The sequence below is a fragment of the Ursus americanus genome, chromosome 27, assembly GCF_024610735.1.
Source record: "Ursus americanus isolate L20-20 chromosome 27, mUrsAme1.1.p, whole genome shotgun sequence".
NCBI classification, from domain to species: domain Eukaryota; kingdom Metazoa; phylum Chordata; class Mammalia; order Carnivora; family Ursidae; genus Ursus; species Ursus americanus.
Genome location: NC_142153.1, coordinates 23457213 through 23475038, shown reverse-complemented (window position 1 = coordinate 23475038; position 17826 = coordinate 23457213). Strand labels below are relative to the sequence as shown.

General features: G+C 37.2%; 1 protein-coding gene across 2 annotated transcripts in view; it reads right to left on the bottom strand.

The window, feature by feature from the left end:
- The window catches only part of DLC1 (DLC1 Rho GTPase activating protein), a 401280-nt gene that overhangs the window by 370778 nt on the left and 12676 nt on the right, over positions 1–17826 (bottom strand). For both annotated transcript variants that reach the window (XM_045810850.2, XM_045810849.2), the window contains exon 2: positions 15058–16202. In XM_045810850.2, coding sequence (XP_045666806.2) covers positions 15058–16077 — 1020 coding nt within the window. In that variant the 5' untranslated portion in view covers positions 16078–16202. The remainder of the gene's footprint in view (positions 1–15057; positions 16203–17826) is intronic.

The following is a 17826-nucleotide window of genomic DNA, read 5'->3' as shown; positions in this document are numbered from 1 at the left end:
GCAGGAACCTGAGGTGGGGCTTGATCCCACGACCTGGAGATCATGACCTGAGCCAAAATTGAGTGTCAGACACTTACCTGACTGAGCCACGCAGGCACCCCCAATGTACAGAACTTTTTTCTCTCACAGTTCCTGACGCCGGAAATCAAAGTGTGTTGGCAGGGCTGTGCTCTCTCAGAAGGCTCTGCGAGAGGACCCTTCCTCACCTTTTCCAGCTTCTGGCAGCGCCAGGTGTTCCTTGGCTGCATAATTCCAATCTCTGCCCCCATCTTCTTATAGCCTTCTGTGTCTGTTGTCTTTTCTGTCATGTATAAGGGCACTTGGCATTGGATGTAGGGTTCACCCAAGTCATACAGGGTATCTCATCTTGAGATTCTTAACTTAATTACATCTCCAAAGACCCTTTTCCACAAATAGGCCACATTCGCAGGTTCCCGGATTAGGATATGCACAAACTTTTGGGGGCTCCCCAATTCAATCACTACGTACGGGTAAGTGAATAGGCCGGTCCAACAGTGTGCTAAGTGCTAGGTTAAGGTATGTACAGGGTGTTACAGCATGCACAGATGACACCTGGAAGGAAGGAGGTGCCAATTCAGTCTAATGGGTTCAGGAGAGACTATTTGAGTGAAGGGACATGTGAGATGTGACCTGAAGAGTGCCAGGGGCAGGAAGGTGGGCTGGGGGAGCTTTCTGGGGGAGAGAGAGTGTATGCTGAACTGAGGTCACTGAGAGGAGTTTAATGTGGCTAAAAATGTGAGATGAGGAGAAGCACAGATGAGACTACAAAGGTGAACAGGGCCCAGAATGTGACTGTCCTTGAAAACCTTGTCTAGCATATTAGAATGTTAAAGCCATGGAGGGAAACGGGACAGATTTGCATTGGATAAAGATAATTTGGAGTGCAGCATGAAGTGCAGATTTGTGGGTTTTAGGACTGGAGCCAAAGAAATCAGTTGGGATGATGTTGCAGTAACTTGAGCAAGAGATGGTGAGGGGATTAAGAGGACAGGGATGAGAAATATTGAGGATGGAGAATTATATTCATAACTATTGTTAGTTACTGCTAAACTCCCAGGTGTATTTCTTCAGTGTTTCTAAAGTGAAGATGGGTTCCAAAGCTCTCAACTTTTCATCTGATCTTTCTTTCTGGCACTATGACTAGAGCACAGAGAAAGAGAGAAATGGAGGGGGGAGGGGTAGCAATATGGATCTAGCAACCGTTTATAATAAACATTTTGAATTTCTGAAGCACATCTTTTACAAACGGATTGATTTCCTTCCTGTGGATACACTTTAATTGGCATTGCTCCAAAGTAAATTTGACTTTTTAAGCCCCTTCCTAAGTGAAAGGATGGGGCTATACATTTGGGGGGGTGTGTGAATATTGCTTATGGCTCACTCTTAATTATATGTACCTGTTTAGTTCTTTTGGTTTCAAAAAGTTTCATGAGAAGGTTAGGAATGCAGAAGGGTGTTATCAAAGTGGCAGTGGAATTCTGTGCAGAAAGAACGGAGGCAGAGCAGGAGGAGAAGGTAAATATGTCACTTTGAACATAAGCAGTCCAAGGCAAACAGTAGTGCGCTTCAGGAAAAATCTGTCTGCTGCTTCTCACCTGGGTGCCTACTGCCCCTGACAGGGGGTGGTACATAATGACTGACACGTGGAAGCAAGATCACCAGGCATCTGCAAGTGGACTGGCCAGCAACCTCAGGAGAAAATACTTGCGAATTTGCTAATAATTCTTTCAGAATTAAGTTTTCTTGTTAAGTGGTTGAGACGGTAACAATTACTTGAAAACACTGTGTCAAGTATAACTCTTTGGCTTTGAAGTGCAGAAGCACCATAACAAAAATCCCTAGTCAAGGTTATTCACTGTACGTGTTACCTACACCTCTTTGGCAGGTTAAGCATGACTGTGTGGCTGTTTTACATTCCCTTCCAACCCCAGTGATTCCTAGGCTTTATTAACACACTTCTACTACTTGCTTCTTAGTAGAGACTGACTCTTACATTTCTTCCGCGAGCCCTCATGTTATGTAGGAAATCAAACCACAGTATGGGCATTTTTATTATTTGCAATATCCTGTTTTAGTCTCTCATCATCAACAACAGATTTTACATGACTTCAGTGTACGTTGATAACAAATAACACCATACAAATTTTCCTTCTTTGAGACTGCAGCTCTCCTTGCCCTTCTATAACCATCCCCACCCTTCCTCCCCTACCTCCAACAACTTTACGTCACCAAGTTTTGCTCCAGTGATCTGTACAGTAACCGGAGCTCCAGCTAAGTATTGTACAGTGCTCAGACTTTGGGAGGGAATACTGGAGGCACAGATGTTGGGCAGCAGCTCACGTGTATGTCACTATATCAGCATAGTGACTTATCTGTTGACATCTCCTGAGTAAACTGGGCCCCTTAAAAGTGAAAAGATTTATGTGAGAGAAATTAAAATTCATACTCAACTGGCTTCCTGTAAGCAATACGACTATTGCCTATTCATTTTCTTTTTTTTTATAATGATTTTTTATTATATTATGTTAGTCACCATACAGTACATCCCCTGTTTTCGATGTAAGGCTCGATGATTCATTAGTTGTGTATAACACCCAGTGCACCATGCAATATGTGCCCTCCTTACTACCCATCACCGGCCTATCCCATTCATTTTCTATCAATAAAATAAATGATCTCAGTGTTCAGGTTTGGAAATTTAGGATTACAATAACTATAATGTATTGCATGTAAAGAACAGATTTATTTCCATTTTAAGTTGCCCAGAATAGGCTGACAGACAACCTCGCATGCTTTCTGTTTCTAGTGTACGTCAAATTTTAAATATAAAAATTTAGAGCTTTACATAATCACTAATATGTTTAAAAAATTTGTGTGAAGATTATACTGAAATCTGCTGGCTAATTTCCTTTCTCTCCTGCCTCCTCAATGATTGCTCACAGTATGGAACTTGTTTGAAATACTTTTCAGCTTGTTTAAAATTTATCATGCCTCAACCCAAACACTGAAGACATCTGAGAGAAACCACTTTGTAACTTCTAAGTGGATAGAGATAATATTTATGATAAAAGTCTGTGTTGATCACAGGGAAAGAGTACAGAATAATTGAATTACATGAAAATTCATGCCTCAGGAAAGAGTAACTTTTTAGTATAAAACTAGAGACCAGGAGAAGCTGAGAAAAATAAACTTTATTTTAGAATCTATTTTCAGTTTTTAAAAATTTATTTTATATTCTCGTCAGCAGATACCTGAAATGGTAGTTAAATTCTTAAAGCTGTGGGTTTTTTTTTTCTTTTTTGCACACCAAGTGGACAAATGTCTGAAATAGAAGGATAAAACATTTCCTTTCATCGTTCAAAAAAACCTTAATATTAGGTTTGTGTTACATTTTGATGTTGGCCAATTCTTTCTGATTACTTTTAAATTATAGCTTCTCCATGATAATATGCAACTCAGCATCTTCTCCGTGGGGCAGCAACTTTACATTGGTAACAGGACATACCACTATTAACACTCTAAATTATAGCTCCTTGGCCTTGTCAATACACACACATTATTCCAGTTAAAGTGAAATGCAAGGATGTTTAAAGTCTCTTCTAGCTGGAACATTCCATGAACCTATGAAAAGCGAATTCTGTCTTTCATCCCATATTTGTTTGTAGGATGCTGCCTACAACAGTCTAGTCAAGCGGACAGTGTCCTGTTTGTTGGGTAAATGAACATGTGACAGGAAGTTAAACATCATGCTACCATCTTACAATAAAATGAAGACAAAATACAAGGGATGTTACTGAGAAATGGGTAAAAATGAAAGTCCTAATACCCAATGGCAAATACAATACTGTGAGAAATAACAACTCTGCACCCAAGAGCTCAGCTATTTGTTTCTTTGGGAGTAGAACACCACCAGCCAACTTGCAAATGTCCCTGTGGTAGTGATCACTTACTTCCTCTGTTTTTTGTCACATCCTCTACTCCAAGTCTTAATAAAGACTGTATTGTTTCAGGAAGCCAAATACAGCATCTCAGATTGTGCCTGATTACTGCAGACATTGAAAATTAATTTATACAGGCATGTAATTTTTATATATGTATTATATATATATATATATATTAATTTACATCTATGTATATACCTATGTAATATTTTTGTTCAGTAAACTTATTTTATCCTTAACATTCTTGCTATAGGCTTTGTACACTTCACAATTCTCTTAAGAAAAGTTTAACTCATTCAAAAACTCATGGAATGGATTTTGTGGTACAAACTGACACTGACTCTAAATAATACTTAAATCACAGTGTTGAAAATGAAGGTTGTTGTCAGCACACTGAGCGTGAGCCCCGATCTTTCACTGTGTAACAGAGGATGAACAGCATGGTCAGAGTGCTGTCCTCTGCACACATTGTCATCTGTCAGACAATTCACATCACTCAGAGAGACTGTGGGCTCTTACTATTAAAGAATTCCTTTATTTAAACTCAGGGAAGATGAAAATTGAAATTTGACCTTTTATCAGATATTCATGAAGTACATTTCTCATCTGTTATACTCTGACTGAAGAACCTTTGGGTACCACTTCAAAGTGACTCTAAAGAAAATTTCCAGTTGTGCATTAGGCCAATATGTGAGTGGAAGGTGAAACACTGTAATCAGAATTGAATTTTTAACAAACAAGGAATTATTCTCTTGCTTTTTTACTTCTTATGTTTTTAGTCAGTTATGCTTTTAAATCACCTTATGATTGCCCATCATAAAAAGTTATTAGTAGCACTCCACAGACGATTCTTACATATCTATGAGAGTATGAAAATTATTGAGAATCACTGTCTCATCACCCTTTTAGAGTTGAACCATTTTGTGAGTACATCTCCCGATAATGTTTTGTCATCAAGCAAATGTTCGTGTTCTTCATTTCACTTTTTTTGCTAACCAAATACTAGTTGGGAGCAAATTAACACAGCTAGCATTTTTTTTTTCAGGACTCATTAGTATGCCAAAATCAAATCCATCCTTCCTTCTTTCCTTTCCTTTCCTTCCTCCCTCCCTCCCTCCCTCCCTCCCTCCCTCCCTCCCTCTCCTTCCTTCCCTCCTCCCTCCCTTTCTTTCTTTCTTTTTTCTTTTCTTTTCTTTCTTTTCTTTCTTTCTTTCTTTCTTTCTTTCTTTCTTTCTTTCTTTCTTTTCTTTCTTTCTTTCTTTCTTTCTTTCTTTCTTTCTTTCTTTCTTTCTCTCCTTCCTTCCCTCCCTCCCTTCCTTCCTTCCTTTTCTTTCTTTTCTTTCTTTCTTTTTCTCTTTCTTTCTTTCTTTCTTTCTTTCTTTCTTTCTTTCTTTCTTTCTTTCTTTCTTTCTTTCTTTCTTTCTTTCTTCTCTCTCTCTCTCTCTCATAAAGTGAGCCCAGAAACTAAAAATATAAGTTTGAAAACAGAAAGTTGCTTTGCCTAAGCTAAAGTATGGCATATGAAGTACTGTCCTCCGCTTTTGATGTTTATATCACCATGAAATAGTTTGCAAAAGACACCTTAGCATTTAAAAGTGACTGTTTACAAAATGGTTTTCTTGAAGTATTTGTTTATTTCATTTACTCCCTAATACTGAAATCTGTGTATTTAAAGAAAATAAAATTTTACTTCTCAAAAACAGTAAAGTGGGGACAGAGAGACTCCTTTCCTTCATTCTCACAAGGGCACTGCCTTTGCGCCCTTCAAAGCTCAGCTCAGGCATCACTTGGTGAAACCTTCTTTGACTTCCTCACAGGGATAGGGTCCCTCTGCTAGCCTCTAATACTCCTAGCTCCATAGATTTTAATACTGCATATATGATTTTTATCCAGATCTTATATCACACATGACAAAGTGCTGGGAAAGGGAAGCTACTTAATATTTATTTAGTCAATGAGTGCATATTCCAGGTTTTACTATATAATGATATTTAGATAGCAAAGATGTCCATGTGGGTTGACTTACTTTCTAAATGCTCTCTCAAATTTTGTCAGTCTTTCCCCATATCTATTCTCGATTCAGCTTATTTGCAGATCTATAGGACAATTTAGTAAAACAAACCACAAAAACTACTGCTACTAATAGCTAAAGTCCATGGTGTTATCTATGTGTCAGGCACTGTTCTCATTACTTCTATATATTAACATTCAATCTTCCTAACAACAGAGTGAAGTATTCCATTATACAGATGAAAAAACTGAAGCACAGAGAAGTTCAGCAACATACAAGATTACAAAGCTAAACTGAGGGAAACAACTTGGTTTCAGAGTCCATTGGTTTCCTTACTTGGTTCTATGCATACCCATAGCGTAGACGGTGTGGAGGCTTACCATGGGCCATGCAGCACTCCCGAAATCTCCCAACTAAAGTAGCTACTGACCCTGACTGCTACTTATGCTATGAATATAGAGTCTTTCTGTAATTTTGCAGTTATGTAACAGTCAATTCACCTCAAATTTTGGTTAAAAAACGGATTGTTACAGGAATTGTACCAGGTAGTTTGTTTAATCACATTTTCTATCTCATTTAATGTTCTAGCAACCTTATGATGTACAGAATGTTGTCTTCATTTTTTTATAGGGACATATAAGCTTTACGAAGATTAAATGACACCCTTCAATTTAGACTGTGCTCTTTTCCCTCATCAATAGCTTATTCTCTCGGTTAGAAAATCAAGACAATTATCATATGGTTTCTCTCATCTATGGAACATAAGAACTAGGAAGATCAGTAGGAGAAGAAAGGGATAAAGAAAGGGGAGGGTAATCAGAAGGGGGAATGAAGTATGAGAGACTATGGACTCTGAGAAACAAACTGAGGGCTTCAGAGGGGAGGGCGGTGGGGGAATGGGATAGGCTGGTGATGGGTGGTGGGGAGGGCACTTATTGCATGGTGCACTGGGTGTTATATGCAACTAATGAATCATCGAACTTTACATCAAAAACCAGGGATGTACTGTATGGTGACTAACATAATATAATAAAAAAAATTAAAAAAAAAAAAAAGAAAATCAAGGTCAGACCAAGCTATTCATTTTCTAGACCAAATAATAATGCTATTTCCACTTTGTTTTTAAGCCTCTGGGTTAACTTTTAATGTCTATAAAAACCTTGAATGTATATACAATCAAGTTCCGGTGGCTCAAAAAATAGAACCCCAAATCAAAGAGTTTCATGAATCACTAGTTTTATTCCTGTGCCAATGTAGAAACAGAACTGAAAAAAAGAATAAAAGTATGTTTTCCTATTTGTTTATGTTACCTTTGAAAATTGTAAGGTTATCTCTAAAGTAGCACTATACTTTTCTTGACAGAACATTATCTGTGGAATAGAGATCTTGTTGGCAGGAGGGATAAGTACTTTACTTCTAAGAACACGAGCCAGAAAGTGAATAGGGTCTGTTGGCATCACTGCGGTTAGTGCCCAGATAACAGAGGCAGGGCCCTGTTCTGTAGGCTATGTTAGTTATCCCAACTTTTGTGGATATTGGCATTTCTTCGAGGGAGGCAGCCAAAACCTATGGTGGTTTTGTTGGTATTAAAAGATTAATAAGTTGGTCCTGGTTTATAGTAACAGAAATCCATGAGGAAGAAACTAAATCAGTTACACCATTATGATAGCCTCTAATGTGCAACTGGCTCTGAAATAGCCATTAATTATTTAAAATAACATCATAAACGTGTATTAATTCTTGTTCCAATAAAAGCTAATGTTGAGTCATGTGAATTTATTAATGATCTTGTTACTAATAATGTAAATTTGCAGTTTGGGTCCAAGTCACTGCTTGGATCAGAGGCCCATCACACATCATAACTACTTTAAAAAAAAAAAAATCTGGAACAAGAAACATCCAGATCTAATTGCTCTCATTCAGTGTGTATTTTTCTGCCTTAGAGGCACCTGGCAGCAAATCTCCCTACTTTATGTGGTTTTCATGATATAAATTACAAAGAAATTTACTATTGTCTGACACCTTCTAAACAAATCCCTTAATCTCTCCTACTCATTTGTCTTTCAATCTCTTACTCTATTTTTCCTGTCATTTCCCCTCCACTCCACCCCCAACTTCCTCAGAATGACATAAACCAGAAAAGTTGGAGAATTTCTGAACCAGTGGCTTCCCAACCTTTTTGATCATGTGCTCCTCAGTGACCATGTGTATGTTATTTACTTATAAACTGTAACATATATACTTTTGTATTAATATATATCTTTTAAAAATGTATATAAAATTAAAGGATACATTAAAAATCAATGTGAATGGATATTCTAATAGTTTCCTTCTCTACACTTACTCTTGCCCATTCCTCTCTGGAAATAACTGAGTAGCTTCTAAATAACATTAACCCCTCAGATTTCTCTGTGGTGGAATATTTACAATGAATTAGTTGTTTTGAGACCAACAGTAATAATAATCAAACTTGAAGGCTGCCTCAGAGACCCAGATTTTACATAGTCCTTTTCTCCCTCCTCCATCATGCTCTGGTTTAGCATGGAACCAGCAGGGAGCACAGATAGGAGATTATGGTACAAAGCATGGGATATCTGGTTTCTAATGTGGTTTGTATGGCTCCAATTCTGCATTTTTATAAGTGGGCTGTAGGCACCTGATTTTGTCTTCTGAAAATAAATCCTTTACCATGACAGGACTGTTCATTCATTCAAACACTTATGAATAGAGGTCTAAGCCCGGGGCTGAATGATACAGATAAATATTTGAAATGCTACAGACACAAAACTGCCCCCACCAAGCTTATGCTTTAGTTAGCAGTGGTGCGATCGAATGATTTTGTAGTAAACGTTATAAAAGAGAGGCGTCTTCTATGAGTGAAGACTGAATCAAGCAACTAATTTGGCTGAGCAAAGTCCCCCCAGGGAAACTATTTGAGGATCTTGAAATAGAAGCTCAATGGGGGCTTCACCTTCAGCCTGGTGGAGATACAGCCCCGGAGGGCTAGCTCTACTCAGTGGAGTTCCTCAAAGGAACTGATAATAACAATAATTTATCTCCACCTGCTCTATAATCACTGGACTCAAATTCATGTTCCTTGTCTCCTTGTTAAACTCCTGCTGGTGATAACCACAACTGCATCATGCTGAAATAGGATCTGATTCCAGCCTGCCACAAATCCACTTCTTGTCAAGGACTTTATTGTTGCTTTCCCTTGCAATTGACTGGGGCTTCTCTTGGTATCCTGTCATAGCTTGTCCTTCTCTCCGTTCCTCTTTCTCTTTCTCCTTTCCTTCTCCTCCTCTTCCTGTGCCCCACCGCTTCTCTCTTTCTCTCACACTACTGTCACCTCCCTGTGACGCTAGCCTTACATGTTAGTCAAACAGAAGTCTTACTTGGTAACTCCAGCAGTGTTTCAGGGACTATATGCTTCACAATGTAAGGAACTGCTATCTGGCTCGCAGTGGTGTACCAGATACGTGGAATAGGGCTTGAGATATTGAAAATGCTCAATATTTGTTACTGATTGGTTTTATCAGACACTATATCTGGTTTATCTTTTATCATATAATTGAATGTGGGTTGGTTTGGGGTTGGTTTTTTTGGGTTTTGTTTTTTTTTTTTTTTTTTTTGTATTTCTACATGGTTTTAGGGGAATCATGTTTATTAGGAGGCAATATATTTGAGCCCCAAATATCTGCAAATATGTTTTTGGCTTTCTAGTTGTTTATAAGGCAAAAGCCAGTTTAAATGGCATGAAATAATTTGATGGATTTCAGTGGCCTAACAACACACAATGAGCTATTAGTGAAGTTACCAGATGTACCTGGGACACTAACCCAGTTAAAATATGGCTGGGAAGACCTAACGTTATTGATCTACATGCCAGCTTTCCATTGGGTAATGACTTCTCTGCCAGCCCTAATCCTTGACCTAGGGAAACAAAGTTTGAAAACAATGCAATCTATTCAACAAGACTGTGTCTTTAAAACTCGTGTGAACTTAGTGTAAAATCATACTGTTATTATGAATCTATCTGCAACGCTATATATATATATATATGTACACATATATATATATACACACACACACACACTTTTCTTGCTTTCTACTCCTTCCTTCCTTGTCAAATGATACTAGGCTTATTAACAAACTCTAATTCTCCCACTAGTCCTTGCTTTCACTCAACATATCTTAAGGCCTTAGCTTAACTATCTTTTCGTTTTTTATTTCTTAGACAATTTTTTCCTTCCCTTTTAAATTCTTCCAGCTGGCTTCCTATCTTTGTCCATTCTATCTTTTGCATAATTTACTATGTTCTTTATGTCACGCATTGGTCAATGACAGCCTCCTCATGCTACAAGGCTCCCACATAAGCATTCAGGAGACAGAAAAAAACAAGAAGGTCATAGAAGGAATGAGAAAGTCATTTTAAGTATGAGTGTACTTTTCCTGAATTTATACATATTTTAGAGATAGGGTAAGGAGAAAATACTTGATTTTATCAGTTATTTCTAATTAATGTATTACATTTGTCCAGAGATAAAGTACAGTATATACAATATAATGTTTTGCTTCTGGGAAGTTTTCCATTAAAAAAGATACAGCATTTGGTCAGCATCACTTTGAATTGTTCTTTTTTCTTTTCTTTTTTTTTTATAATTTTTATTTTGTTATATTAGTCACCACACAGTACATCCCCAGTTTTTGATGCAATGTTCCATGATTCATTATTTGCGTATAACACCCAGTGCACCATGCAATATGTGCCCTCCTTAATACCCATCACCGGTCTATCCCAATCCCCCACCCCCCTCCCCTCTGAAGCCCTCAGTTTGTTTCCCAGAGTCCACAGTCTCTCATGGTTCATTGTTTCTTAACACAGAAAGTGTGAAATAAATCAAGTATTTATAGAAAATACCACACGACATATAGCAGCCTGTTTATTCCTTTCACGACATGCCATCATATACTGGAATAGATTTATGGTACGGTGTTGTTCTTCAACATATTTAATGTTATGAGTTATACTTCATTATAAAATTTCTCCTTCTTTGATAATAGAATTTATAGCAGACACCTGCTTATCCAGAATACAGACTCCATTTCTCGGCCCTTATTGTTAAGTGTGGCCATGCAACTAAATTCTAGCACATGAAATATGAGGGAAAAAGAAGTGTGTCCCTTCTGGATTCTGCCTTTACACAGGAGTGTGTCCAACCCTGCACTCTCTCCTCTTCCCACTGACTTGACTACCGATAAGTGATCAAGGTGGTAGAGCAGTTACATCAAAGGAACCTGGGGCTTTGAAAACATATAGGCTACATATTGGCCCAGAACTATTTATATTCAATTATTATGTGTATGTGAGAAAAAAGATATTGTTTAAGTCATTTTTATGCTGGTTTTCTACAACGGCAGTCAAAACTATAGCATAAATGACAGAGTTTAGTTTATGGTTGGAATGTGAGATTTTTGTTCGAATGTGGAATTAGGTGTCTTCTCAAGGTTCAGATCATTTTTGCTTGATATTTTGGAGTTTATATTGCTTTGTAATATGGTTTATGTTTTATGTGAGCAAATAAAAACATGTTCATACATTTATAAAACTATCATGGTTATGTAAAACTTTGGGAACTATTTAAATAGTCTCTAGAGAAGACTGAATTTTGAACTCTCTTTAATTAGCTAACCACCATCAAGAACAAATACACTAGTTCTTTAAAAAAGTCTAACCTCAAGTCTTTCCCTACATATTTTCCATCTTCACATCTCATTTGGTTTAAAGAGACCACTTCTTAGACTGACTCCCTCCTCCAGATTTCTGTGGAATTTGTCTCTGAGAATTGCTCTTAACCAGCTGCCTTACCCCAAAGACCCACCCACGCTCTATAAGCGCTGGTCATATGCCATGCGACCTTCTGACTCATTTGCTCACGTCTGTTCCTAATCTACTTGGTTTTCCTTCGATTTCAGTGGCTTCAATTTAATGACGTATTTCATCATATTTAGGAGAATTATTAGCTTAGAAGATTCATATTTATATATACACAAATGCAGTCCTCTCTACTTGAGACTCTTCATAAATATATGTGTAGCTATCCTTGATGGCCAGAAATAATGCTGGAAAACAACAAAAAATACATCATGCAAAATAATGAATGCCTGCCAAGATTTATAGGTTTCAAGGAATGATAATGTGTATCTAAAGTACAATGATATGTCTAGTACAGTGCTATTCCAGTACATTCCGAGGATCACTCTTAGAAGCTCTACTTTAGTCTTCTTTTTTTTTAAGTCTTAGACTCTTGATTATATCCTGCCCCCCCAAAAAAAAACATGCTTATAAATTCAGTGAAGGATTTGGTTCACTCATATGACCGTCAGATAATAAGCTGATTAAAGTTCTCTCACTAAAATTTTATTAGCTTATATTCTACTTCACCTTTACATGCATTAATCTTAAAGCTATCACCATGGCTGACAAATAGTTTTACAGCTATAGACAATTAAGCAAATTCTTTTCGGCATCTGGTACCTAACACCTTAGACATGAAAATGTGGTTTGTGTGTCTTCCCCAAAAGGCTTATCTGTTTTAAATGACATTCACTGGCATTAGGAATGGAACAGTTGTTTGGAACTCTTGTCAATATTTTGAAAAACTTTATAAATACCCTGTCTCCATTTCATAGAAGTGATGACAATCATAACTATATAAGGGGTCATTTTGTGCCATGAAGAAAATGCTCCAAATAGTTTATGTATCTAATATTATTTTGTTTTTGTACTTCTGTTCATTGTATGAATTATACCCATAATCCTATCACCTTTTATAAAAATTATATAGGATAAAAGGTGAAAATCCCCTGCTTCTACACTTTCAATTCAATTCTTTCAAAGTAACTGCTATTAACAATTTTATGCCTATTTAGCCAGAATTTGCATAGTCTTATTTAATCATACAGAGAGATTTATACCTATGTCCCTATTTATATCTATATACACATTTTGTCCTATAAGGTTGGTATGTGCTATACATAGTGGTCTGCTACTGCCTCTTCCACATACACTCATGAGCATTATTCAGTTAATGCACACAGACCTCACTGTATCTTTTTAATGGCTACATGGCATTCCAACTATATATATATATATATATACATATATATATATATATATGTATATATATGGCAATGATTAAACATTCTTTATTGATGGCAATTCAGGTTGTTTCTTTTTTTGTCAGTAACATATAATGATGAAAACCTCTGCCCAAATATTTTCATGAATTTGTTTTACTATTTTTTTTGGTTAAGTTCTAAAATGGCTAATTGCCACATCAAAGGTTATTTTAATATTCATTTAGTATAAAAGAGAATAGAAATTCCTACGGACTTTGATTATAGAAGTTTCTCCCATAATCATACCTTTCCAGAGTAAATCTTAAACTTGAAATTGTGCATTTAATCTGTTTATTACAAAGCATCCCGAATGAGCTGTAGAGTCAAAGCCAATATTCCACCAGACAATGCCATAACACTTTAGAATGATGACATGCTTAAAATAGAATATTTAAGTTAGAACTTGTAAATAGGTTATAATTACAGCTCTCATAATGTAGCCATGCTATAGTGACATGTCCAAGAGCAAATTCTTTCCAGCATTCTTAGTATTGATATAAATGTCCAAGTGGTGAGCATATGTTTCTGGAATGTTTAATGTTTCTGTCGGCAGTTGGGCAGGGTTTGTCTTATTTTAGAGGAGCTATGTCATAGGTCAGTTAATAATTTCTTATGTCATTATTGCATTCCCAACAGATTTGATAGGATAAATGGACATTTCTGAAAAAGTGACCAGAGCATGCCAATCATGACAACTTTATGGAACATTAATATTTTAACACAATATATAAGGAAGGACAAGCTTGCCAGAAGCACAGAATGCTCTGTTGTCATATAATCTGAGCACACTGATCTTTGTTGTCAAGTCTTTGACTTCATTTAAACTAACTTATGACACGTTACTGATCCAGTTTGTTAGCAAAACCAGTGTATGGAAACCAGACTTTTTTTTTTTTAACCGCAAAGAGAGTTAGAGATAGTTTTTTTCCTCATTGTAGATAGCCCCAGTTGAACAGAACTAGGACCACTGGTTTTGTGTTAGGAGAATTGCAATTAAGGGCTAATATTATATCAAAAGAAGGGGAAGGATGTTGTCCAATCTGCAGGGAGTTTTCAATGCCAATGACCATGTTGGATTTATAGAAGAAATTATATTTGTACTTATATCAGGATTGTAAAGCACTACATTGTTGGAAGAATTTGGAGAAAATCCTAAAGATAAGACAAACTTTGGCCAAGAATCTACTAGCTAAGCCATGCTTCTTGTAACTCCAATCTTTGCTTCTCTCACTTGGAAACTTCTTAGGGGAATCTGGCACCTACAGGATTAGTCAAAGGGGCCTTGGCATCAAAAATAATTTCAGTTATTGGCTCTTTTTGGTGAAGAGTTAAAGAAAAGTTGATACATCTATTGATGGCAAATGTGCCAGAGTATTATTTAAAATAGCATCAGCATATTTGGGGGGTAGGGGATAGTAATGCCTTTGTAAATGTAAAGGGGTCTTTTTTCACATTATGCATAGCCCTTTATGATAAAAATACTTTTTAAAGGGAAAAAGTAATAAACTCAAATAATTGACATTAAATGAAGAAAATACCATGACTTTCTTTCTTTCTAAAAACTAGAGAACACTCATCAGACAGGCCTTGACCTATGAGCTATCTGGTGGCTATTTAATTCCAATTAAAGAAAGTGAAACCAATTCTGCCTTCAACACAATTCCAGAATACAATGTTCACAAACTATTATAAATCCTGTTAGCGAGATGAATTGGTTATTACGATATTTTAATTTTTACAGATTTTGATGGTTTCTCCAAGAAGACACTTTGAGTTACGCAGCTACACTATAGGGCAAAAGAAACACTCACGCATCTCTTTAATCCGAGCAAAATAATAAGGGACGGCAACAAGGATATTTATGAAATCCCCAAAGCCAGATGATTGGTGCGTGTGTCTTACCTTTCTTTTGCGAAGCCTGACTGGGTTATCTGCGGGCTCCTGGGTGGCCAGAGTTTCCTTTAAGTGTATGCACTGCATGCTATCTCCTGAGTTGACCTTTGGGAGACTTTTGTTTTGAGGTTCTGAGAAAGCACTCTTCTCTAGGCCATTTTCAGCTGACATTCCACTAGGGCAGGAAGGAGGCTGCAGAAGGCAGCTTCCAGAATCTGTTTTTAATAACGGCAGCCCTCTGTCCGTGCAAGGAAGGGCCGAGAACTCATCCTGTACTGCGCTGCAGGTGTTTCTTTCATGTTCATCTTTAGGGAAGTCAAGCTTCCTCCGTTGCTGAGCAATTACAGCAGAATTAAGCAATTGCTTCTCGGGCACGATATCTTTCACATTCGAAGAGTCACATGCATTTATTTTATTAGATGCATCTTTTATTTCACTTAAGCTGATATCATTACAAAGCTCCAGGCTTTTACTTACAATGCCTACAACTTTTTTCTCCCCCCTTTCTTCGACCAGTGCTAAGTCTGCTCCATCAGCCATTCCCCAGGAGTGACTCTGGTGACCTTCCATGACGGGCAGTGTCTTTACTGAGGAGCCTGCTCCTCTGTTGCTATGTTGGTCTGATATTTTTTGTCCTTGGGTAGCAAAAATCTGTTTATCATCTGTAACATATGGATCGGAATCGGTATCCTCATCAGAAACATGCACTAGTGTTTCTGTGCTAGCCTCTAGAGAAAGAAACTGATCTTCACCTTCGTGGCTGTCATTTTCATCCACCTCCTTTGAAATGTGACCCATTGGCCTCCCAGGAAAGTCTCTCAGCTCTGAACCATGGCAGCAGTCTGGTAATGAAACACACCTCTCTTTACGATCCGCATTTAAAGTTGCATCTTTTTCCATACTTGCCTGCAAGCTGTCAGCTACTAGTCCATGATGACATGCTGGGTTATAATCATCAGAATTAAAAGGCTGTCCCATCCATTGGGTCACATGTTCTTCCCAGCTTCTCTTTCTGATAGCTACAGACATGTCATCGTAGTTTAACAACAGATAGAGAGATACGTTCCGAATGAGACTAGAGGAGATGGAACTTGATGAAAGATGACTTCATATGCACTGATTGAAGATGAGAGTGAGTTTTGTCATTTCCCCACCTATTAAAAAATTTTAAAAAATATATGTAGTTCAGGATCATCATTCTCGATCAAAATATATCTTGGAAAAGACACCATTTAATCTGTGCTATGAAATATTAAGTAAGAGATCTTATAAAGTTTCTATTTAATAGTTTTAATGATGTTACTTCTTTAAGAAGTAGCCTAATATTGGAACAAAATTTCATATTTAATATTTCTGGTCAAAAAACAATGACAACACTTTAAAAGCAGCTGGACTAATTGCCCTACTAATGAATGAAGATATAAGTATGGAATGTTCGAAACTCCCTTAAGAACATATTTGCATTGCAGTACTTAAAAATACACCAGAAGAAACTCGTTGCTCTGGCTTCCATGCTTTCGTGCTTTATTTTTGTGAACACAAGTTCTTACAGAAATCTATTTGCTGTTTGGTTTGAATTGCAGCAAAGGCCACCAGGGAACTGTTCATGCACAGTTTGAGCCATAGAGACAGCACGTGCAATGTGTTAGTTTGTGAAAGAGCTAACACAGATCCCAAACTCTCAGAATGTATTTACTCCAGGGAGTGAGTAAGAAGCATGGAATAATCTAGTTTAGCTCCTATTAACACGTAATTCATAAGAAAGTGTTACACAGACCATTGGCCATGCCTTAGGATAAATACATTTACACACATGCTGTCACTGTTTCTACTTGCTAGCAAGCTCATTTTGTTGAAGCTGAGAGACCTTATATAAGTTGCCCAAGGTCATACATCCCGGAAGTACGCCCCATTCAAACTAGGCCCTGGTTCTAACTTAGATAGCCAACAAACTTTACTGTCTCCATGGAATGATATCCTACCTGTGCCCCTTCCCTCCACCTAGCTTTAGTATGTATAAAATCTAAACTCCTCCGGCAGGAATACAGTGAACCAAAAAGAAGATGTGAGCATGATAAAACAACTGGGACAATTCCTCAGAAATTTCAGTCGCATTCTTTTTGGCTTCTAAGGAGTTTAGTTTGTATACTGCTATCAGAATTTGGCCATAAAAATGTAAGTAAACCAGAAAACCAGGCCTAAGATAAGGCAGAATATAAACACATTCCAGGTAGTCTTCCCCTTTTTGCCTTGAATTATTCAAACCCTTAGTTCAAGGAAACAAATTATACCAACATAAACTGAACTTTACAAAAATAACTAATCCAAATGTTGTTCCATAATGAAACCAAATTATTAGACCATAAAAGAAAAATCCCATTAAAAAGAGCAGACATTTCTAGTTTTTCCTCCACACAAGAACTTTCAGCACATAACATGGATTGGCTTATTGACTTCGGCCATAAACAAGATTGACTGCTGTGCTGGTTTGGGGTCACTTCAGTCTATTGAAAAGGATTCTGAGTCCCTACCAAAAATTTCAAGCTATTCTGACTAAGCACTTGCCATAAAGGTAAATATTCCCATTCTGTGAAGACCAGTGGAGTTAAGGAATGTACTAGAATTTGGTAACCTAGCCTGACCAAATATCTTTCTGGATACTATCGGGTTCCCTCAAAGGTCTGTGACCATTTGAAAATGGTCAGCCTGCACATTTTCCATGTTGGCATTCATTTTGCACTCAAAAGAAAATATAAAGTCCCCGAATTCCATGCATAA